Source organism: Mustela nivalis (assembly GCF_964662115.1).
Source record: "Mustela nivalis genome assembly, chromosome: 12".
NCBI lineage: Eukaryota > Metazoa > Chordata > Mammalia > Carnivora > Mustelidae > Mustela > Mustela nivalis.
Window position 1 is genome coordinate 91,024,981 of NC_139031.1, and position 24,762 is coordinate 91,049,742.

At 54.0% G+C, this 24,762-nt stretch overlaps 1 protein-coding gene across 1 annotated transcript in view; it reads left to right on the top strand.

Annotated features, from left to right (window-relative positions):
• The window catches only part of ADCY1 (adenylate cyclase 1), a 92,906-nt gene that overhangs the window by 24,887 nt on the left and 43,257 nt on the right, over positions 1 to 24,762 (top strand). Inside the window, exons 3-5 of the mRNA XM_082693314.1 lie at positions 11,124 to 11,242; positions 15,183 to 15,294; positions 24,538 to 24,665. Coding sequence (XP_082549440.1) covers positions 11,124 to 11,242; positions 15,183 to 15,294; positions 24,538 to 24,665 — 359 coding nt within the window. The remainder of the gene's footprint in view (positions 1 to 11,123; positions 11,243 to 15,182; positions 15,295 to 24,537; positions 24,666 to 24,762) is intronic.

Consider the following 24,762-nt stretch of genomic DNA (forward strand, 5'->3'; position numbering starts at 1 on the left):
CATCTTGGAGGTTTCCAGTTTGCGGCGATCGTGAGCAAAGTTGCTGTGAACCTTCCCACAGTTTTTTGTGTGAATTCAAGTCTTCAGTGCTCCGGTGTGAACGTCTGGGAGTACAGTTGCTGGGCCGTGTGGTGGTTGCGTGTTCAGTTCACTGAGAAATTGTGAAGCTGTTTTCCAAAACGTTTGGATGAGGCTTCACTCCCAACACCAAAGCACGAGGGATCTCGTTTCTCTGCACCCCCGCCAGTGGAGGCTGGTGTCACCAGTGACTGTTGTAACACTTCTGATAGGTGTGCACCGAAGCATCAGAGCGACTTGAATTTGCATTTCCCTGGTGGCCGTGGCACTGAACATCTTTTCATGGGGTTATTTACTGTCTCTGTGTCTTCTTTGGAGAAATGTCTTTTGATGTCCTTTGCCCATTTTCTAACTGGATCAATCGATGTATCATCTGTCTGTCTGTCTATGATCTACCTATTTGTCTACCTATTATCTATATGTCTGTCTGTCTATCATATGTATCATCTGTCTTTCTACAATCATCATCATGTAGCACTCATTATGGAGCGGAGAGGGTTCTTTATGTATTATAGATTCTAGTTCTTTGGCCTGTATGTGGTTTGCAAACGTTTCCTCCCGGTCAGTAGCTTGTGTTTTCATCCTCTTAACGAGGTCTTTTGCAGAGCAAATGGTTTTGATTTTGATGAAGTTGGAATTGTCAGTTTGCCCTCTTATGAATCCTGCTTTTGGTGTCAAGTCTAAAACTCTGTGGCTCTAGATCCCAAAGATTTCTCTTACGAGTTTTCTAAAAGTTTTATAGTTTATGTTGAAATATATACTCTGAGTTAATGTTTGCATCATGTGTGAAGTTTACATCCAGGCTCTTTTTTTTTTTTGTCTGTGGGTGTCCAGGTGCTCCAATGCCATCTGTTGAAAACGCTGTATGTCCTCCATTGCCAGTTTTATTGAGATATGATGGACATAAAACATCATCGAGGTTTAAAGCATGCTGCATGATGATTTGGTATATGTATGTGTTGGGAGGTGATCACCACAATAAACTTAGCTAGCCTCCTTCAGCTCACATAGTTATACCCCGCCCCCCGATGGGACCATTTAAGATCGACTCTTCCAGGTTTTCAGTATGGTTAGCTACAATCACATGCTGTACATCACATCTCCATAACTGACTTATTTTATAATTGGAAGTTCAGACCTTTTGATCCTCACCATGTCCATTTTCCCTCCCACCCCCTGAACCTCCGGGAACCACCAATCTCTTCTTTGTATCTGTGAGTTCAGTTGTTAAAGATTCTGCATATAAGGGAGACTCTACTGTATTTGTCTTTCTTGGTCTTACTCCGTTTTGTGTAATATCCCATAGGTCCATCCGTGTTGTCACAAATGACAGAACTGCCTTCTTTTTTACAACTGAATACTAGTCCATTGTAGGTATGTCCCGTACTTGTTTTCATCCAACCAGGGACACTTAGGTTGTTTCCACGTCTGGGCTGTTGCAGGTAATGCTGGGTTGTATCATAGTTCTGTCTGCCTCCACTGAATTGCTTTTGTACCTTTGTCAAAAATCCATCAGGTGCCTTTGTGTGAGTCTTTCCAAGGCCTGTGCTCTGTCCCATTGCCCTGTGTGTTTCTCCTTCCACACAGTCTTGGTGATTTTGGCAATATAATTTCAAAATCAAGTAGAGTGATTCCTCCCACTTTGTTGTTCTGTTTCAAAATGATTTCAGCTATTATTGTTTCTTTGCTTTTCTGTATAAGTTTTAGAATAAATATGGCTTTTGTCTACTAAAATCTTTGCAGGGATTTTGATAGGACTTGTGATAAGCCTGTCTATCAATTTGGGGAATATTGACATCTTTACCATGTTGAGTCTCCCAGTCCATGGACATAGTATGTCTCCCCATTTATTTGGATCTTCTTCAGGTTCTTTAACCATTGTTTTGTAGTTCTCAGCATGCAAGTTCTATACGTGTTTTGATATATTTACCCCTATCAATTCCATTTCTTGAGTAATTGCCAATGATAAATTGTATTTTTGGTATCAGTGTCCATGTGGTCATTCTTAGTGTATAGAAATACAGCTGATTTTTGTATGTTGATCTTGTATCCTGCAACCTTCTGAGCTTTTGTTTCTGTTTTTGTTTTTCGATATTGTTTTGTTTTGGCATGGTTGTGCAGAGTCCTTCATATTTCTTACATGGATCGTCATATTATCTGCAAATATTTAGAGTATTATTTCTTTCTTTCCAGTATGTGTGCCTTTCATTTCCTTTTTTTACCTTATTTCACTGGCTGTACTTTCCAATGCTATATGTTGAATAAAGGTGGGAAAAGCAGACATCCTTGGCTTACTCCCGGTTTCAAAAAAAAAAAAGTTTAGTGTTTCAACATTAAGTGTGATATAATTTGTAGGCTTTTTTCTGGGTGCTCTTTATTAAGATGAAGAAGTTACCCCCTCTTTCTATTTTTCTGAGGATTTCATTAGGAATTGATGTTAAATTTTGTCAAGTTCTTTTTCTGAATCAATTGTTGTGTGATTAAAAAAACCTTTTTATTTAAATATATGTTATACTTGCAGTGTAATTACAATGTGCAACAATGTTACATTAGTTTCAGGTGTAGAACATAGTGACTTGACAAGTTTCTAGTTATGCTAGCTATGCTCACAAGTGTAGATATGTGTTTTTTATTCTCTATCCTCTTGATATGGTGTAACATTGATTGATATTTCCATATTGAACTCGCATTGTATCCCCTGATTAAACCCGGGTCAGGTGTTATTATGTATTGCTGATATACTAATATTGTGTTAAGGGTGTTTTCATCTGTATTCTTCAGGGATATTGGTCTGTAGTTTTCTTTTTATTTTGATCCAATTTTAGTGTTAGATAATATTAACTTTATATAATGAATTGGGTTGTGTTCTCTTGGCGTAATGTGGTATCATATTCAGTAAAACCATCTGGATCTACAGATTTTTTAAATTAAGAATTCAGTTTACTTAATAGATTACAGAGCTATTCAAATATTTTGTTTATAGTATTTCTTTCTTCTTTTTTTTTTTCTCTCTCACCTTGACTGCTTTTGATGTTTTTTGTAGTTTTAGAGGAAAACAAAGTGCACCCTGACCTCCCTCTCAGAGAGAAGCCTCAGTCTGGCTGCAGAGCCCAAATAAGATCCCCCTTGGCCGCTGGCAGAGCAGGTTCCGAGTCACAGTCCCTGGGGACGCAGGATCTTTTGCTTGTACCCAAAGCCATGGCAGTGGCGGCTGTCTGGGCAGCTCCAGACCACCAGAGAGGTTCCAAGCAGCAATTGCACACTGAGATTTTTCTGCCAGCCTGGGCTGGGAGTGCCTGGTTTTTCTGGGTCTAAGAGCGCCCTGCTTGCTCGCACCTCTTTCAGGGGAGGCTGTGGGTCGTGCTCGGGTCTCAGGCTCTGAGAACGGGGCGGGGCGCAGGTCCGAAAGCACCAGGCTGCACGCACCTCTCTTGGGGGAGAGTTTGGTGCACGTGTCTTAGGCTCTGAAACAATGGCGCGTATCAAAGGGCGCCAGCTGGGCCTTTGTATCTCTCTCAGGGGAGGATGAGGGATGCGTGCATCTCAGGCTCTATAGCAGGGCTCGGGCGTTCTGCCATCTGGCATGGCTCCCATCCCCTCACAGGAGCCGGACCCCACGGGTTCTTGGGTGCGCTGGTGGCTTAGGGACCAAGACCTGGTTTCTCTGCTGCACTCTCTCTGGCTCAGTGCCAGGGGAGGCTGTCCTGGGACCAGGGACTTATGCCCCTGTCCCTAGCCGCCCAGATTCCCACAGTCCCCCCCCCCCCCACGATCCTTTGCTCTTTTGGAGTGCTTTCAACCAGTCTCCAAGTTAATGCTGGTCCCCAGATGCAGGGCACTCTCGCTCTCGGTGACTTTTCCAACCAGTCGCCTCTGGTGGCTCCCTCCCCCTTTTGTTTATCTTCCAGTATCAGTCCGAAGTTCCCACTCTGCTTTACCTGCCCACTGGCGTCTTCTGCCCCTGTAGAGATCCAAACGTGTATAATTCTGATCTCAGGCTGATTTCATGGGTGATCGGAGTTCTTTGGTAGGTAATCAGCTCACTTTAGGGTACAGGTTGGAAAGGCGCCTCCTCCTACTTCCCCGCCATCTTGTCCCACTCCTATAGTATTTATTTCTTATTGGATGAGTTTTAGTGGGTTATGCTTTTTGAGAAGTTTGTCCATTTCTTTGAAATTGTCAGATTTGTGTGAAGAGTTGCTACTATTCCCTTTAACCTTTTGCTGTCTGTAGGGTCTGTAGTGATAGAATTTTTTCCTGATTTTGTGTATTTGTGTCGCATCTGTCTCTCTTTCTCTCTCACTGGTTTTGTTAGAGGTTTGTATATATATTTTTTATTTTTATTTTTTATTATTTTTTAGAGGTTTGTATATTTTATTGATATATTTAAAATATCACATTTTTGTTTCATTGATTTTGGTTTTTTTTCCTCTTTTCAGTTTCACTGATTTCTTCTTTTGTTTACTATTCCTGTTTTCTTTAGATGGAAACTTAGATTATTTATTTGATAATTTTCTCTTTTTTAATGCAAGCCTATAGTCTCCTAAATTTCCCATTCAGAGCTGCATGCTACAGATACTAGTGTGTTGTATTTTCACTTTCATTCAGTTCTGTGTATTTTTAAAAGTTTCTTTTGGGATATCCTTTCGGCTCCTGGATTGCTTAGAATTATTTTGTTTAATTTCTCAATATTTGGGTTTTTTTCTTTTGTTTTCTGCTATTGGTTTCTAGTTGGAGTCCATGAGTTTCCAAGGCCATACTCTATTATTTGATTTCTTCTAAATAGGCTAAAGTTTTTGTCGTGATCCAGGCAGGAAATGGCTTGTTCTGGTGTGTGTTCTGGGATGCTTGAAAAGGATGTGTATTCTGCACTTCTGTTGATTATATACTGTTGTATGGTGGTCCTCCTGAGTGCTTTTGTATTATTGGTGGTCTCTGTCCAGCTTTTATATCGCTTTATTTTTCTCAGAAGCCCTCAGCTAACATTGCAGATTTGTCTCTTTCTTCTTTTGGTCCTATCAGGTTTTGGTTCACGTATTTCATAGCTATGCTGTTTGGTGCATGCATATTTAGGATTGCTGTGTTTGGGTAGACTGTATTTTATCATGTGTAATGTCCCTATCTGACTTACAGGATTTTCCTTTGAAGTCTAGTTTATCTGATAATAATACAGACTCTTATTTTATCTTCTGATTAATGTTTGCGTGATATTTTTTTCCCCATCCTTTTCTGTTGAGCCCAACTATTTTATGTGTGAGTTTCCTGGCAACCCTATAGAGTTGGGTCATGCTTTCTTAATCTGGTCTGCCACTGTCTGCCTTCTGTGTGTTTAGAACATTTATTTTTCATGATATTATTATGTTAGAGGAGAAGTGTTCCATTTTATGTTTTGTTTTCTGTTTTCTTCTCTGTTTCTTTTCCCTGTTTTCCTGTGGGTTACTTGAATATTTTTTTTAGAATTCAGTTTTGATTTATCGTCGTGTCCTTGAGCGTGTGTCTTCCTCAGTGCGGCTCGAGGTTTTACACTATGTGCATAACATCACATTCTACTGTTGTTGCCATCTTACCAGTTAGAGTTAAGTGCAGAAACTCCACCTTCCTGTCCTTCAACCTCATCTGTGAGAAACCATCTTAAGTCTTTCTTCTGCACACATTTAGAGCCACATCAGGCGGTGGTATAATTCTTCCTTCAACCAGCACATAAAGGAGAACAGAAATATATTGTAATCATGCATATTTTTGCTCGTACCGTGTTATTTCTTCTTCCCTGATTCCCAGAGATGCTTCCTGTTCTTCTTTTCTTTCTGTTTGAAGGACTTCCTTCAGCCATTCTTTTGGGGCACGTCTGCTGGTGACAAATCCTCATAGCTTCCCTTGTCTGAGCTCGTCTTGATTTCTTTCATTCCTGAAGGGCTCTGGGTGGACTGTTCTTTTCTCTCAGCACTGGAGAAACATGCTCTTTTCTCTCAATACTGGAAAAACATGCTACTTTCTCATGGCTTCTATGATTTCTGATGAGAAATCTGCTTTAATTCAAACTACCTTTCCTCTGAGGGAGAGGCATTGTTACTCTCTCGTTGCTATGAAGGCTACTCTGTTGTCTCCTTTTTCTTTTTCTTTCTTTCTTTCTTTCTTTCTTTTTTTTTTTTAAGATTTATTTATTTGACAGAGATCACAAGTAGGCAGAGAGGCAGGCAGAGAGAGAGAGAGAGAGAGGAGGAGGAGGTAGGCTCCCTGCTGAGCAGAGAGCCTGATGCGATGCAGGGCTCGATCCCAGGATCCTGAGATGATGACCTGAGCCGAAGGCAGAGGCTTTAACCCACTGAGCTACCCAGGTGCCCCTGGTGTCTTATTTTTCTGATGTTTGGTTATGTTGTGTCCTGGTATGGACTTCTTTGGTTTGTCTCTATTGGGGTCTTCCCAGGTTCCCAAGTGTGGAGGTTTATGTCTTTGGTCAACTTTGTGGACTTTTCATCCATTATTTCTCTGAATATTTTTACAGCCATTTTCTTTCTTATCTTCGGTGATTTCATTGACATGAATGTTGGATCTTCTATTACAGTCCCATGGGTCACTGTGTTTTTGGGATTTTTTCTCCCAGGCTTTCTCCTAGGCTTTCCTCTCTTTTCTGCCACCTGTCGAGCTATTTATTTCATTATTTTTTTGGGTTCTAAAATTTCCATTTGATTCTCTTTTGTATCTTCTATCTCTTTGCTGGAGTCCCCCCCCCCCCCCACCTTTTTCAAATGTGTTTGTGGCTGCTCATCGAGTTACTCTTGCAATAGTCGCTTTAAAGGTTTGTTAATTACTCTGATTATTGTGTTTGTCCAGGTGTCGCTGCCTGTTGATTATCTTTATTCATTTGCTGAGACCATTCTGGTTCTGAGATGCTGAGGGGTTTTCAATAGGAACCAGGACTTTTGGGGTATAAGGAGTGAGACTCTGGGTCCTGTCTGGACCTTCTGTTTTGGGCTGGTTTTCTGTGACTCCTTCATTTGGCAGGGGAAGGGGACACCACTTGCAGGTGCGGTGGAGAGTCTGTGTTCCACACCGGGCCTCTGCTGGGGCTCGTGGTGGTTCCTCCTTACTGCCACGCTGGAGGGGGGTCTGGCTCCTGCCTGGGAGGGAAGAGCAGAAGAGCCCTTGTTCTCCCCTGACTTGAGCAGCAGGCTGTGTGTGCTACTATCCAGAAAGGCCGGGCTGCTGGTGCCCTGGTGTGCGTGCTGCCTCCTCCCAGTGGAGGAGTGTGGTGGGACAGTTATCTAGTTTTCCTCTCAGGAGGCTGCCCCTCTCCTGGCCTTTCGGCCAGAGAGAGCTGGGTTTAAGGGGAGGCGCCAGCTTGGTGCCTGCTGGTGTTTCTGGGTATTTCTGGGCTGCCCTGTCTCCAGCTCCCAATCTGGGAGACAAGGTGAACAGATTACCTATGGTCTCCCCTCTGGGCTGCTCCTCTGTCCCCACGTCTGTGTCTCCTTCTCTCTGCCTTCCAGAGTCTTCTTGTGACTTTCACATGTAACACCTTGGACTTGAGTACACGTAGCGGGAGGAGGAAGACAACGTCTCCCAGAAGCAGAGTCCTCCAAGCTGTGACTCAAATATCGAATTTTTTTAAGGAACCGTACATTTATTTTAAGCTCCATTTTGATAGTTAGGGTCAGTGTCGTCAGGTTCACAGGATGCTGGGGTGCTTTGTATGATCAACAGATACTTTGTAGGTCCATCTTCATAAAACTGCCCTTTGGATATCTGGCTTTGTATTTTATTGTGCCGATTAGAAGGCATCCGTGTTGTGCCCCCTGATGCCGTGTTCGCAGTGTTCACTGCTGCCTGGGGTTTAGGGCTAGTTCGAGATTGGGTGTGGATTGCAGGTAATGTCTTTATGATGTCAGAGAATGACTCTGTCCCAGGTTTTGCTGTTTTTAATCGGGGATGGGCACTTGATCTTGCCAGATGGCGCTTTGCTCCCTATGGGAATGTGGCGTGCCTTTACTTCCGGTTGTGTGTGCCGGGTTTAGGTACCGTCCCTAATCTTGTGCACAGAGCTGATGCTGAGCCTCTGGCCAGAAGGACAGCCTGCCCTTAGGAATTTCATATGACAAAGGCTTATGCAGGCAAGCGTGCTCTTTCTCCCTCATATACAGGTTCCCGGGAGTCCCCTTATGGTTGATGTGGCAGAGCTGATCCGTGTGACCCTGACAACCCAGTCTCCATCTGTTAACTGGTCTGCCATTGTCAGTGTGTGTCCCCTCATCCTCGTGAATCAAGATGGTGGGTAGAGAGCCAGACATCGTGACTGTATTCCCAGCAACAGAGGGAGAAAAGGAAGAACAGGCTCTCTTTAAGGAACATTCCAGTAGCTCTCACATCACCTTTCAGACTCCATCTCATGGGCCGCCTCTAGCTATGTGGGGAGCCTGGACCATGAAGTGTTTATTTTAGGTCACCAAGCCCCAGATGAGAGGAAGGGGATAGACGGTTGTGCTAGAGGTAGAGAAGGGATCTGAGGACAGCGGCCAGCTCTGCCTTCGCCTCTCTCCTAGCCCCTGACGCCACTGCCCAGCATTTTGTCCTCCCTTTGGCCCAGTCTGCCTTTTCAGGCCCTCCTTCCCTCCTGGCGCAGCCCTTGGTCTGTAGCTGTCTCTGTTTCCCTGTCCTAACTCCAGATCGTGGAATGAGAACAGCTGGGGTGGTGCACAGACCAAGTCCCAGAGCTGTGTCCTCAGTCGGATCCCCGGAGAGAGAGCGGTTCCAGAGCGTTAGGAGAATGGGGTGTGTGCGTGATAGACGCGGGGGAAGCGGCCTCCCTTGTTAGATCTGATACACCATTTTTATAGGAGCTGATGGGGGATTTCAGTGCCAAACCCAGGACAGTGGGACTCGGAGGTTTGGCAGGTACGATGGGGCGTGGGGCCCTGCGGTACTGTGACCCCTTCTCAGACAACACCTGCCTGTCTCCTCGTCTCATGGGTTGGAATTCAGATAGCGCAGGACTGACCCAAAAAGGCAGAGCTGGGATGCGAGGCCAGGCTGCAGTCCTTTTCCCCAGGGACCCTCCACACAGGGCACTCCCTCAGGGGGTAGGTGCCACCCCCGGAGCCCCTAAACATGGCTCGGTGGCGTAGGCTACCCGGGGTGTGGGGCCCCGTGACACAGGGTCCTTCCCAGCAAAGAGCGTGAAGTTGTGTGTTCTTTGGGCCCTTCGTGGCCGACCTTCTGTAAGGTCCAGCTCTACCTGTATCCCCGCCTTGTGCCTCACAGCATTTCCAGAAGCTTCCAAGTATGTGCGCGTTGCTAATGCTGCTCTGGGCCTCTCGTGGTAGCGCGTGTGAGCCCTGCCGCGCCTCTGGGCACGGCCAGCCACCCGCAGACTGTCTCAGTCTTCACCCCCAGGCCTCCCGGCTAAGGGGGGGCTTGGCGTCCACCTGCCAGACCCCAGTCACCCACCAGCTCCCATAAACTCTGTAGAGGCTTTTTAACCCCCAGGGCTGTCCTCACACGCTCAGCCTGGACATGTCCACGTCTGGACTCCATGTGCTCGGCCAGGACCTGAGGCCTCTCCCCACAGCTGACCTGACGTCCAGAGTGGCCATAGGCCATTGCACCATTGTGAGGTCCCTCTGCATCGGAGTCTGTCCCTTTGGCAGCCGTGTGGGTGGACCTCGGGGTACAGCCAGGCCTCACTCCGGGCACAGGCTCTGGGCCCGAGACCAGGGCCGGCCTCCCCGACCCACGCTCGGCTCCAGCCACATCTCGCGGGGCTGGGCCCGACTTTCCCCCTTGGCAGCTTATGTGGAAACACGGTCCCTGTGGAAACTTCTCAAGTGTGTGGGGTATGTTGTCGCAGGCCCATCAAGGGCTCTGTGGAATCCGGAGCCCGCACACCCCGCCCCAGGCCTCCGTGGCCATTTCCCAGAGGACTGCTGGGCTCTGGGTGACTGTTGTCGCTGCCGCCGCTCCCACCGTCCTCCTGAGGTCGTCACAGGGGATTGTGGCTGTTCTGGGCAGAGATGTGGCCTCACGGAATGGATCTGTGGTCCTGCAGGGTCACTGGCTGCGTACTCTGGGTGGCGGATGCCAGGTGCCTGAGGGCTCTGCTGGAGTTCCTCTGGGAACGGAACCGGCTGCCGATGAGGGCCTGGGGCCAGAGCAGGGCTGGGCTGGAGGGATGAAGTGAGGGAGGAAGGAGGGGCTCCTCTTGCCCTGTCTCTGTCTGTGTTTGCTGTTCTAAGCTGGCTGTCCTCCCTAATTCTACGGGGGATCGCAATGCCAGTTTTTCTCCCTTTGCTTTCTGAAGCAGGGTGGGAAGGGGCGTGAGAGGGACCGAGGGAGGGGCCTCTGATGCAGGTGCGGTCGGCTGGTCAAGGGCCGGTGGGGTTGAGGTCAGGCAAGGATCCCTGGGAGGAAGAGAGGCAGAGTCTGCATGAGGAAACCGGGTCCTCAGAAGAATGATGGAGTCTCCGGGGCAGCCGTGCTCCTCTGGAAAAGCCTAGATGTTTATTCCACTCTCTGCAGGGGAAGAAAATCTGACCCCCATAGAGAACGAAGAAACGAGAAGACAAGACCAGGGGGAAACGCAGTGTTGTCTGTCTGTCTCTGTGAGATCATGGGAGCCTGTCAGTCCTGGGGAAAGGGTGTTTGCAGCCCATCTTGAGGTCCATCTCAGCGCCGTGTTGGGCAGTGGGGTGGCGAGTGAGGCCGGGCCAGCCTGTGTTTCCTGCCTGTCAGCCCTGTACGGGGCAGCTGGGGCACACGGGTCGGGGGGGCAATGGAGGAAGGTTGCCACGGTGGCCTGGGCGCTCTGGTGGAGATGCGGGCCCCTTCCCAGTTCTCTGGGAGCGAGTCACCCGGGGAATGAGAGGCCAGGCCTGGGCACAACCTGCCAGGGCTCGGGGGCCAGGCAGGGATCTGCAAGACCAGATCGCGCACTGGTGCATGGTGGGAGGGGTCTGGGCCCTCATGCAGGCAGCTCCCCGGTGCCGACCTTGGGGTGATTGAAGACTGGTGGGGAGGCCTCCGCTGTGTCACACGGGTCTGTCTCTCCTGTCCAGGAGCGGCTGCTTATGAGTCTTCTGCCCCGGAATGTTGCCATGGAGATGAAGGAGGACTTCCTGAAGCCCCCCGAGAGGATTTTCCACAAGATCTACATCCAGCGGCATGACAATGTGAGGTAGGGCTGACGCCAGCTGGCGGTGGTGGGCCTCGGGCAGCTCCACTGAAGGAGGTGTGGGGGGAGGAGGAGGAGGAGGCGATTGCAGGGACGGGCGTTGATGGAGAGGGTGAGGGCAAGGGGATGGTGGGAAGTGAGGGAAGCAGAGGTGATGGATATGGGCTGCTGAGGGAGGTAGAGATGGTGACGGAGACAGGAGGCGATGGTGGGGGGGGTGGGGGAAGGAGGTGAGGGGTAAGCGTGGGGGTGCGGGTGATGGCAGAGATGGGAGCCGTGGGCCGGTAGGGGTGGAGGGTCCCCCGTTTGAGGGGAAGAGGGGCTGTGGGTGTGGGTCAGGAGGCCCAGGTGAGCACCTGCCGGCCGGGAAGCAGGTCCCACGGAGGGCGGGCCAGGAGAACACTTGGCTGACAGTGTCACAGCCGCTCTGTCCCCCTACTCCTCACTTCCTGTTTCCTGCGTGGGCTCGAGAGTGGAGAGGGTTGGCACTCTGGCCCTGAGCTGGTTTGGGTGGTGGAATTTGAGCGGACTTGGCCCACATTGGAGTGACAGCTGAGCGTTCTTCTGCTCGGCGCCGGGGCCTGGGGTAGACCTCCTCTTGCCCACACTCTGTCTCTCCCGGCGGCCCCGGGAGGTAGGGATTGTTCTCATTTTACAGGTGAGGAAACGGCCTTGCCCCAGACACACTCTGGTGTTTGTGTGCTTGTCTTTCGAGACCCAACTAAAAATAACTGTGCTCCATTCCATCGTGCCTTCCCCGGGAGAGCACTCACACTAGCTAAGTGTGGCACCTTACTTAGGTGTCACTCAGGCAGGCGCTGGTGGCTGCCACGCGGCCCTGCAGACACCACAGAGTAAAACCCTCCTGGTTGTGTTGAGTGCTGTGGACTGAGTCTCCAAAGGCGCTGACATTCACCTAGACTTCCCCTTCATTCCCTTTCTCTCCGTGGTGGGTAAGGACAGGGCACAGTGACCCAGCCCCCTGCTGAGACAAGACCACCGGAACAATCCAGGGAGGGCCTGAGGGAGGGGCATAGAGCATCTGCACACAGCAGGGAAGGCATAAGACGTCAAGAGCCTCCTGGGGCGCAGGTGGGGGGGTGAGTCTGGTGCTCAGTGCCCATGTGCCTTTCTCTCCCTTTTTTCTGGCCTACAACAACAAACCCCCTTGTGCAAAGGCACCATTTCCTTCCACCCACATGCCCTGGGGGGGGCGGTGCCACGTTTCCCAACAGGTGCACGTGTGACAGCTCTGAGATAAGAGAAGAAGCCGAGACTGGGTCCTGTCCTTGATGGCACGAGCCCCAGCCTAGCTTCCCTGGCCACGCTCACACAGGGTGAGAGGTGCCTTCCTCCAGCCCAGATGTGAACATCTCACTGTCCTCCTCACCATCCTTGTTATAATCCCTCACTGGTTCCCCACCCCATCAGGATTAAAGACCCAAGTCAGTACTCCACTCACAAGTAATAAGGCTGATGCCTTCAGGAACAGTGGTGTAAGGACAACTGTAAATCCTCTCCTCCATAGAAGCCTTGACAGTACTGACAAAGACTGTCAGAGTCCGCATTGTCAGAGCACCGGACATGAGCCAAAGCCTGAGGAATCCAGGAATGGTATTTAAGAGAAACAGCTAAATCTTGGCAAAAACAGTGAGCTTTGTAGAGTTCTCACTTACCCTGTTCACTCTTTTTAGCTCTGCGATGGCTTTGAAAACCACTGGCTGCAATCTCAGTGAAAACCTGCCCACTGACAGCCACCTGAGGGGACAGAATGGGGTTAGGGCTTTGACAAATTCTCAGAGAACTGTCCTTATTTGACTGTCTGGGAGTTCCCTGGAAAACCTTGCTCAAGGCTTATCTTTATTTGACCTGACTCAACACTCAGTGTGAACAGCTTTTGCCCTGGGACATTTGTTAAAAACAATTAGTGACAATTGTTTTAACATCATAGCTGTCACAGGCAGTGATAGCAACTGAGGCCAGCAGAAGGGCACTAAAATCTTAAAACTGGGGAATGAGATGTCTGTCAGGGCTCTGTGAATGTTTCTGGGAATCAGAAGATCACGCCAAACGGTAGGGCTGTGTGTCTGCTCAGGAAGGACCACGAGGACTCTGGGCTGTCCTTGAGGTCTTGAGGCTGACCTTGAGGCCATGTGCAACCAGGAAGAGTAGAGTCAGGCAGAGCTGGAATCTGCTTGGCTACGTGCCCATCATCAAGGACTGAGAGACTTACTGGCTGCAGGCATGTGAGGAAATTTCTCTCTAGCCATTAATGGACCATTACGCTAACCAACCAGAGATTTTAATGGTCTCACATGAGGATTTGTTAGAAAAGTCACTGAACAACAGCAACAAAAAGTCACTGAACAGATAACAACATAAATAGCAACAAGAACAACCCCAATCCTGAGGGTGGGAGGTGTTCTCAATTTCAGACTTGCCACATTATACTATTCAGTTTTCCATAAGAACATGTGCAATATGCAAAAAACACAAATGTATGGCTCATGCAGGAATGAAAAAAGCAGTCCATAGAAGCTGTCCTAGAGGAAGCCCACACATTGGACTTCTAGATAGAATTAATTCCCCATTTTAAAAAAAGTTTTTATTTGAAAGAGAGAGAGAGAGAGAGAGCATGAGTGGGGGAGGCATAGAAGGAGAGCGAGAAGCTGACTCCCCGCTGAGCAGACAGCCAGACATGGGGCTCCATCCCAGGACCCTGAGATCATGACCAGAGCTGAAGGCAGATGTTTAATTGACTGAGCCACCCAGGGGCCCCTAAATCACCTGTTTTACATACATTCAAAGAACAAACTGTGTTCAAACAAAGGAGAACATGAGAAAGACTTCCAGAAATTCTGACTTTGAAAAATATAATACTTAAAATGAGAAGGTCACTGTGGGGTTGGGGAGGGGTTCCACATTGAGCAGATGTGAGCAGGTTGAAGAAAGAATTGGTGAACTTGAAGACAGGCAGTTGCGAATGTGGAACCTGATGAACAGAATGAACAAAGGGTGATGGAGCAAGAACAGAGGCTCAGAGACTCCAGGGACACTGGCCAGTCCAACAGCACACCCATGATGAGTCCCAGGGGAGCAGAAGAGGGCAGAAAGAATATTTGAAAAAGAATATGGCTCAAAATATCTCAAATTTGATGGAAGGCTCTCACCTACACATTGGAGAAGCTCGGTTAGGGCACACACAACAAGGACACCATTAGACATGTTGTAATCGAGCCCTAAGGGCCAGACACTAGGAGCAAAGCTGGAGAGAAGGCGTGTCACAGGCAGGTGACCGCCCACAAGACCAATGTGTGATTTTTCACAGGGAGGGCTGGAAGCAGGGGCTGGGGTGGCACATTCAAGGGCGGAATTTTGTACCAGGCAGAATCACAGTGAGGGCACCGCTGTGCTGCGTGAGGCAGAGGGAGCCTGTGCGGTGGGGGTAGGGGGTGGGCGCTGTTGTTTCGACCACCCCACTCTGTAGGAATCAGACGCCCACACACCAGGCTTCCATCCTGCAAGGTAAGGCCCTGTCCCGACGCACACCCCAGCTGGGGCTCCACAGCGGGACTGCGACAATACCGGGGCTCTGTCGCCTGTCAGCCGGCAGGAGGGAAAATGGCGAGAAGGCCCACTCGCATCCTACAGGCAGCCTTGCGCTCACTGGCTGCTGGCCACTGGCCTTCTTGGGCTGGGGGCAGGTCTAGTGGCCATGGAGTGTGCCCCGCCCGTATCCTGGGAGGTCAGCAAGAGCCCTGTGGCCGCATGGGCATTCCTGCTTCCCCCAGCCATGTCTATAACGGGAACACGGACACTTCCCTTCCAGCCCGCCCTGAGGAGTAAGCAGGTTCATGTTGGGGGATGGTGAGGGCAGCCCTTTGCGCGGCTCTGGGCCCCCGCATGCCTGTCGGGGAGGCAGCCTGGTGCCTTTTCCTTGCAGCATCCTCTTCGCGGACATCGTGGGCTTCACGGGCCTGGCGTCTCAGTGCACGGCCCAGGAGCTGGTGAAACTCCTGAACGAGCTCTTCGGCAAGTTTGACGAACTGGCTACGGTAAGCACAGCCCCCATAAGCGCAGCCCCCATAAGCACCGCTCCCATACGCACCACCCCCGTAAGTGCAGGTCCCTGGAGCTGTGGGGGGGGGTCCCTGGAGCTGTGGGGGGGGGGGCGGGGGGAGCCCAGCTGGCTGTGCCTGGTGGGCTCCAGGGTACCACAGCTCCCGCCCGGCCACCTGAAATTCCTTTGCACAAAAGAAAGTGCTTGCCCTCACGTACCCCAAGTACCTCTAGGTGGGTCCGAGCTGGAAGATGCTGGCTGGTCGTGAGGCCCTGCGCAGGCTGCCCTGCCTTGAAGGTCATGTCTGGGGTCAGCTGGTGATGTGTGACGATGACAGAACTCCCTGCATGTGGCAGGAGAGTGCTGGCGTGCTGAGACCTTTCTGGGACTGGTCACATTCAGCCCCGCAGAGGTCAAGCCCAGGCCTCGCTAACCAGCCCGGCCTGGGCTTTGGTATGGAGGCAGCTGCCTGCCTGTGTTCCTTGGACCTTGACCCCTTCCCTGTTCTGTAAGGACTTGGGGGGACCCAGGGACATAGAGCCACGCCCACTGGCCCGGCCAGCCTCCCTGGAGGTGGATGCAGAGGGGTCCTGAGCAGGTGGTTGTAAGGGAGGGAAGCTCTGCTCAGAGTCAGGACTCTTCTCAGGAAAGATCACTGTTAAAGGGCTTGCTAGAAAGAGTGGACGATGTCATCACACTGGCTGCAGTCTCGGCACTGAGCACGGGCGGGAGAACACTCGGTGTAGGGGGCGAATGGCAGGCCAGACCTGGACGCTGGCCCTGACTCCTCCCTGCAGTTTCCTTGAGGGGTGGCAGGAATCAGAGACGTCCAGCTGTGATGTCCAGATGGGTCGTGCTAGAACCCTTCCTCCTGGGGCACACCGGCGAGGTCCTGGGCCCGTGCCCCATGGGACCCCGTTGGTGGGAGGCTGCTTCCTCTTTCCCAAGGATGAAGGTAGGAGGCAGCTCGGCACCGCAGGCGGGCGCTGCTTCTAGCCATGAGGTCGTTCCACGGGGTGTGGAGCTGCCTGTCCCCGGAGTCCCAGCGGCCTGTGCTCAGGGGTTGGGACACTGGGCTCGTGCCCTGGGAGCTGCTGGGGCTCTGCCCACACGAAAGTTCGCCGGCGCCTTCTCCCTACCTGACACCTGCGGTTTGGGGAAGTACATGGAGGAGTGAGGAGTGTGAGCGTGTCCCATGTGGCGTGGGGAGTGTGAGTACGTCCCGTGTGGCGTGTGTGGCTCGCTGGCACGCGGGAGCTCAGCACCTCCTGTGTGCGGGACTGAACGTGTGTTTCGTCCAGTGCCTGGGCGCCTGGTGGCCCGGGGCTCTCTTGCTGCTGCTCTGAGCTTTCCTGGGCCGCACCAGCCTCCTGCCCTCCCGAGGAAGCTTCCGGATGAGGCTTCTGTGGCCACCGAGCTGTCGGAGCACCTGCCGCTGGTGGAAGGCTGTGCCCTACCCCCACTGTCCCTATCCGTCTTCCCAGCGACCAGAGGTCCGCATCCTGGCCGCAGTGGGGACGTGTTTGCTTGGTGACTCGGTGATGAGCAGTGCCACCCGCCCGGCTGCCCCTCTCACCCCCCGCTGCCCCCAGGGGACTGTCACCACCCCACTCTGGTCTTCACAAGAGCACCTGCCCCTGCCCCCAGGACAGTGGGGTCTGTAGACTCTCCCCGTGTCCTTCGGCTGGTGTTCTCACTCTGCATCTCTACTCACGTCCCGGCTTCTCCTTTTCTCAGGTACCGAGCGAGGGCTCTGCTCTGTCTGCGTCCCCTTCCATCCTGCCCCCTTTGCTGCCTGTTTTCTCAAGCTCTGCTGTTCGATTCCTAAACATTTAGGGTTCTGAGGTCCTCTTGATGGACTAACTCTGTCTTTTTTGGGGGGGGGCAGAGGGAGAGACAGAATCATGACAGACCCCCGCTGTGCCTTTAGCTGGATGAGGGGCTGGATCCCAGGACCCTGAGACCACGGCCCGAGCCAAATCTAACGTCGGGCACTCAACTGACTGTGTCACCCAGGCACCCCTAATTAGTTCTTTTTTAAGAAATGACCCTCTTGGGACCCTTCGGGAGCTCAGTTGGTGAAGCGTCTGCCTTTGGCTCAGGTCACGGTCTCAGGACCCTGGGATCGAGCCCCGCATCAGGCTCTGGGCTCAGAGGAGTCTGTTCTTCCCGGTGCCCCCCGCTTGTGCACTAACACTCACGCTCGCTCTCACATAAATGAGATCTTGAAAAGAAATGTTCCTCTTTACCTGGAACCTAATTTTGTCCTGTGTTAGTATGTCTGGTCTAGCTTCCCTTTGATTATTGTCAGGAAGTGTGTCTTTTTCATCTTTTTCCACTGCCCCCCCAACCCCTGCCCATTGGTTTGTGTCCTTTTAAAGGGCTGGGTTTGCCTTTTCTACCCGGAATCCGACAGCCCGCATTCGCCGGGCTGTGCAGCCCACCGTGGTTCATCTCCTCTGTTCCTTGTCGTTGTTTTACTTTTCCTGCTGGTCTGTGTGTTCTGTGATGCGGCCCTTGTGCTCGTGGTGGCTGACGCATTGGCGCCATAACCACGGGGACTGCCCGGGGGTCTGCAGCAGAGCCCTCGACTCTGTCTGCGAGGCTCACGGGACACGTCTGCCTGCTTGGCCCTTGTGACGTTGTGCACGTTGTACGTTTTGTCATAAACCCCGTTCTGCATTGTTACCATTTTTGCTTATTCCCCTTTGACGTGAGGAGGCACAAGGGCAAGGTCATGGGGGTTCATTCCACCACTCTCGGCCGCGTGGGATTGGTGGGCACGTCTCCACGCGATTCTGCTGCTGGAAACAGGGCATGCGGGCTGGCCACGAGTCCTCTCAGTGTCCGTGTTTCTGAGAAAACTCTTCGTTTTTGTCCTCATATGTGGAATTTCTTGTCACTGGTGCAGAACGTGGCTGACAGGCGTTTCCTGGGTTCTCGCCAAGGACGGCGCTCTGGTCCTCCAGACGAAACACGCGGAGGATGTCTTTTTTCTCTGACCATTTGCAAGATTTTCCCTTCACCGGTGGCTTTAAGCGATTTGATTTGGATGTGCCTCCGCGTGGCTTCCTTCCTGGTGTTTGGAGTCCCACCTCGATCGGTGTACGGGTTCCGTCATCTTGGGAGGAAGCTCTTGGGTTTTCCTGATGCGCCTTGCCCTTGACTGTGGTGACCCGCATCCAAGCCGGCGTTAGTTATCTCGGTTCTTCCGAGTGCTCCCGTGCAAACCAGTCCGAGGGCGGAGCTCGCTGGGGAGTGTGTTCACACCCGTCCCTCCTGTGCCCCGTCCTTTCTCCTCCTTGGGCTTCCCTTGGGCTTGAGCCAGAGGCCGGGACCCGCAGGGCAGCTGCACCGACTCACTGGGACCCTCGTGTCTCGTGCCTTGGCTTTCTGGCCCAAGAAACGTGAGAGGCGGAATGGCCCGGTGGCCCGCTGTCCCTCCTTGCCCCACCGTCCTTGTCCCGGGAGCCGCTCCGAGCTGTCGGTGCTGCGTGCCTGGAGCGTGCCCACCCGCGGGCTGGGGGTCATGGCTGGGTGGCGCTCTTTCTGCAGACGTGCTGTGCACGCGCCATCGGGCTTGCATGCGGCAGACCGACGGGGGAGCGAGGGGCTCTGGCTGGAACGTGCAGCGCAGGAGGGAGGCTGGAGTGGGGCCGAGCGCAGTCAGAACCCGGACCAGCTGGGAGGAGGACGCGGCGTGCCTGTCGTCCGCGCTCCACTCAGGCTGACCCCAGGGCAGATGTGAAGTGGTCAGCGTGTGTGTAGGATGGCCCGAGGAGCGCGACCCCTGCTTCCAGAACGCGGGTGCACACATGGGTGCGTGCTGTCGGGGAGGCTGGAGGGACGGTCCCAGAAGGACTGTGGTTCCCGCAGAGTCGTGCACCCCGAGTTTTACTTTTCGGAGCTTCCTACATCGCTTGGGATGAGGCTTTCCTTATTTCTTAATGAGCAGGAAATCAACATCATTTCCCGAAAAACCAGTAGTGTCTGGATTTCCAAGGAACTTGTTTCTGGGAGGCCGCCCGCAGAAACTCGCCCTCACCCTGCCTGCCGGCAGCCACCCCGGTGCTCCTGCAAGGTCCCTGGGAGGCGGGAGCGGCAGCGGGAATCAGGGCGTCCTGCTCTGGGTGCTGTTTCCTTGGGCAGACACTGCCTTTGCCGCTGGAGGGCTGGCTGCACGTCCATGGGCCGCGTGGGGTTGTGGTGGCCCAGGGACCACCAAGGGAGCATGTCCTTTGCATGCCCCTGAAGGTGGAGTCCCAAGCAGACAGCTTGAACCACGTTGGCATGTCCTTTCTGGGAGAAGGTTCCGTGGGCCCTGGAGTGTGACCGTTATTGCCTGGACCATGGGTGTTGGCAGGGGGCTTGGGGACCTTCTCCCCAGGGTCACTCACCGGTCCTTCCTGCTCTGCCTGCTTCTGGGGGCAGAGATGTAGCCTGGGGGTGTGCCTCAGGGGTCCCTCAGGGAGGGGACGTCCTCTCCGCGTCCACGGCGGCTCAGAGCTGTGGCGTGGCTCCTCCTAGGAAGGTGTGGGGAGCCCAGCTCATGTGATGCTCCTGGGCACATGGTCAGGGAAGGTGCAGGGAGAGGCATGGTGGCCTGGGCGGGTGGCCTTGCCTGCCATGCAAGGGAGGAACGCAGTCGGTCCCCCGTGTGACACAGAGGAGGCAGGGCTCACTGCGGTGCGCCTACTGTGAGCAGTCTAGCCCAGATGATGGGAGCAGCCTGCACAGGTCAGACCCGGCCCTGCCCTCAGGGGCTCCAGAACTCGTGTATGGAAATTTCTCTCCTGTGTGGTGGGCAGGGGGCGTGGCAGCCTCTGCCGGACACCCCTTCCCTCTTGTCAACACTGGCTGACGTCTGTCCTGTCTTGCTTGGTCATGTCTTTCCTCCGAGTCCTAGATGTCACCTCACCTTGTGCCCACAGCCTTGGCCCTTGCCCTTCTCTTGAGCACAACTGGTCACAGCGATGCCTTGTCACCCGCCCAGTGGACAGATTCCCTCTGGGCCCCGTCACCTGCTTGTCACGTCAGGCATCCTTCCCTCAGCAACCTTGTTCCAGGCGGGGTACTTGTCTGGGTGTAATTTGTGGATGGCACTGACCACCGGCACAGAGCCGGTGTTGTGTGTCACAGCCCCTCAGTCCCAGAGGACGGGCACGGCAGGGTGTGTGGGAGGCTGAGGGGCTGGGGGACCATGGCCGGGATCGCTTGGGGTTTCCACGGAGGAAGAGGTGAGGCCGATGAGGGGATGTGGATCCTGGGCTCTGGGTGGCCCCTGTCCTGGCAACCTGGCCTGGGGGACAGAGCGGGTTTGCGGCAGGGTATGGGGGTGCAGAGAGGATGTGGGGCTGTGGGCTCCGGACCCCTGGGGTTGGTGGAGTAGGAACAAGCAGGACCTAATCAGCAAGTTCCCCTGATGCCCGTCAGGACATAGACAGAAAACGGGAACACGCACATCGGACCCTTGGGGCCCCTCCTGTCACCTCCCCTGAGCCCGCAGGCCACCAGCGCTGGGGCTCGGGTGCCTGGGTTTTCCCTGTGTGTTGGGGAGCCTCCCAGAAGCTCCAGCGGTCTCCCCATTCCTCCCCTGGCGTGTCCATCGCCAGCTCCTGGCCAGGTACAGCGTGGGTCGTGGTTCCCGTGGCTTCCACGTGTGTGACCCCCCTACCACCTGCTTCCTGTCACGTCACACCTAGGTGCTGGGGCAAGTGCCCCGAAGGCGGGCTGCTTGGCTATTCACTGGGGTGCGTGTTTCCTGTCATTTTTCCCGCTCTTGTTAGCTCGTGATTCTCTTAATAGAAGAATGTTCTCACGTCCGCTGATGGGTGATCCTCCCAAACCGTACGTGCTTGGCTTGCGGCACGGGTCCGTTTTCCAGATGAGGGATCCGTGCCCTAGAACCTGCCAGGGGTGAGCAGGGAGCTTCTTCCTCCTGGTGCTCCATTCCGGGTGTTACTGGGGTCTGTGGACTGGGTGTGTGTGGACACCTTCTGTCCGTTCCCGCTGCGCACGCTCACGACTCCCACCCGTGGGCGCCCATCCTGGCGCCTCTGGTCTCCCTTGGACAGGACTGTCCCCCACCCGTGTCTAGGGACAGCGCCACACAGACGCGGCTTCTCCGGGAGCCTGGCTTCCTCCCAGAGCGGGTAGGTGGCCTGCTGATACTCGGCCTCTCAGGGCACGGGGACGGGCATATTTTTTTGAAAAATAACAGCAAATTCTGAGTTTGTGTGGGTGTTTCCAACTCACCAAATAACTTCACTCCTTCAATTTTTTTTTTTAAGATTTTATTTATTTATTTGACAGACAGAGATCACAGGCAGGCAGAGAGGCAGGCAGAGAGAGAGGAGGAAGCAGGCTCCCTGCTGAGCAGAGAGCCTGAAGCGGGGCTCGATCCCAGGACCCTGGGATCATGACCTGAGCCGAAGGCAGAGGCTTTAACCCACTGAGCCATCCAAGCGCCCCAATTTTTTTATTTTTTTAAAGATTATTTATTTGACAGACAGAAATCACAAGTAGGCAGAGAGGCAGACACAGAGAGGAGGAAGCAGGCTCCCCGCTGAGCAGAGAGTCTAATGCAGGGCTCGATCCCAGGACCCTGAGATCATGACCTGAGCTGAAGGCAGAGGCTTAACCCATTGAGCCACCCAGGCACCCCTCAATGTCATTTTTAAAAGTGTGTAAACTATTTGCACAGCTCGGTTCCTCAGTGCAGACCCGAGACAGGGGTGCGAGGGAGGACCGCCCTGCCCGCGAGGTCAGACATCGTGCTGCACGCGGGGCTATCCTTCGGGTGCTCTCTCCGCTCCAGGCACCAGGAGCAGGTGCACACAAGTGACCGTTTGCTGCCGGGAGGTGCCCGTGATGGGCCCATCTGGGGCTATGAGACGGCCCCACAGCAGGATAGACATCTGCTCCTGGACAGTCCCTCCTGGCGGGCGGAGGATCTGGGACAGCAGGCCCCCATCTCACCCAGGGGCCCGTGCAGACGAACAGAGCAGATGCCGTAGTGGAATGGAAGTGGAAGCAAATGGTGACGTGTGCCCCTCCCAGTGATTGCCACTGCTTACGTCATAGGGTCCCTGCCCTCCGAGGCCCCCGAGCTGCCTGCATGGCAGGCCCGGCCGGTCAGAGCTCGTCGGTGAGCCTGCAGTCCCCACCCGGCGGGCTCAGCGTGAGGCCTTCCCACCTGGATCCCCCACAGCCGTCTGGGTTCCGTTGACTACTCCGCCCCCCAGCCTGGGTGGAGGGACTGTCTGCATGCGGAGGACAGAGGTCTCGGGAGCAGCTGTGCTGTCGTCGTAAAGGTTTGGGCTCAGCTCCAGGAACCACGGGGACGATTTTAAATCAAAAACACACCAAGGTCAATGAAAACACCTCTTTGGTCTTTCAAGCTGGTCAGCGACAGCCAGGACATCGGACAAGAGAAGGACAAGACGAAACATTAGCCACTTACTGCCCCCATCTGCTGGGGGCCGCGTCCTGTCCCAGCCCTGCAGCGGCCGGCGAGGAGGAGCCAAGGCTTTGTGCTGGGGGACGGTCACCAAGGTCACGTCTGCCGCTGACAGGCTACAATCAGGAGGCTGTGGCCCCGGATGCCCCCTGCTAAGTGGCTTTGCCCCCGGCCCTCATGTGGGGATCAGCCGTGCAGAGCAGTAACGTTCACGCTCGGGGCTCCCCGCGGGCACCTCCCCACCTTCACGCAGCTCACACGCACCTGCCCATCCCGACACAGGACACGTAGAGAAGGGCAGGAGGCTGCAGGGGGCACAGGGACGCCCCATGCAGGGGCTGATGGGCACATGTCACTCTTGAGGTACCAGCTCTGGCGATGGGTGCCCCCCCAAAATCGTCAGCAAGAATAGTGCCGACCCCTCCGTGGGCTCTTCGGTGGGGGGGCGCCTGGAACCCCACACTGATCCCTAGGAGGACGTCTTGACAGCCAGGAATGGGCTGAGGCTTGGCAGCGGCTCCTGGTGTCCTGCCTGAGCCCTGGGCGGCGGGCCAGGGAGAGGGGGAGAGGAGCTCCCGGTCGCTGGCCTGCTTTGACGGCTGGGGACAGGGACGATGGGGACAGTGGGTTCCAGTGTCCAGCTCCAGTGTTGCCCGCTGGCCTGGAGGCTTGGGTTGCGTGGCCAGAGAAGCCTAGGGGGCTGACTCCCAGGGCCCAGGCCTCGGCTCTGCAGTGGGGATGTCTGCCGCCAGCCCTCTGCCTCTGGGCTTCCCGACATCGTCAATGGGACAGGTCGCCCCCGGCATGGCCTTCCTGTGGGACGCCGGGACGTGCTCTCAGAGCAGGACCTGTGGGGTTCTGGGCGTGCAGGACATCTCGGGACCTGTGAGGTTCTCCTCACCTGGGATGCGCTGGCGAGACCAGCCCCTCGCAGAGGCTCATGGGTCTGAGGCCACAGGACCCCTGCAACGTGGAGAGAAGCCATGCTTCTCAATGCCTGTTTGTTCTTGGAAATGTCCTGTGTTTTCATGAAATTTGGAGTGTGGACGGCAGCGGATTTGCTGTCACTTTTCTGTGCGTTAGTGCATTTCGTAGAGTGTCTCCACTGTATGTCGTGGTGGACGTCCACAGACAGGACCCGCTCATGGGAAGGAGTTTTGTGAGGCTGTCCATTATTTTAGGGATGTGAATGCGAGCTTTCTGGGGGCGTCTGAGATGTGAAACTGCAGTCACAGCCATGTCACAGCCGAGACCGATGGGCTGGCCCACGGCAGGCGCCGGAAGCCCCTCCCCCTGGGACTGAGGTGGGCGCGACAATCTTAGTGTTGGATAAATGCTGTGGCGGACGTTCTGGGTGTCCCTGTGGGTGGTGAGGTCAGGGTGCAGACCCTGACGGTCCCGTTGGGACTCAGGGCCCTGGCAGGTGATTCTTTGGTGACAGCTGCCCACATGTCCCTTGGACCTCCACCTCAGGGACACTCGGGCCGTGTACCTGCCCGACGGTGGCTGGTGTGTGTGTGTGTGAGGGGTCTGACGTGACGCACAGTGTCCGTCACGAGGCCGTCGGAGCCGGAGGCCAGGAGGGGCGCTGTGCTGGGCACCCGGGGCAGAGAACATCCCCGGGAAAGCTGCTGGCTCTGACTTGGGGCAGCTTCCCAACCTTGAACGGGGCACGGGTTTGGCCAGGTGGGGTGGACCCCTGTGTGGGAACAGGCCTGTGCTCCGGCGTGCCAGCCCCCAGGCGCGTCACTAACGTGCGCTCTGTTCTCTTGGCCCCAGGAGAACCACTGCCGCCGCATCAAGATCCTTGGGGACTGCTACTACTGTGTGTCGGGCCTCACCCAGCCCAAGACCGACCATGCCCACTGCTGCGTGGAGATGGGGCTGGACATGATCGACACCATCACGTGAGTGCGTGCGAGGACCCGTCCCCCTCACGCCCCCATGGGCCCCGCGGGCCTGCGCTGTGCTGGCCGGTCTGTCCCGAGGGGCCGGCGGTCCCCC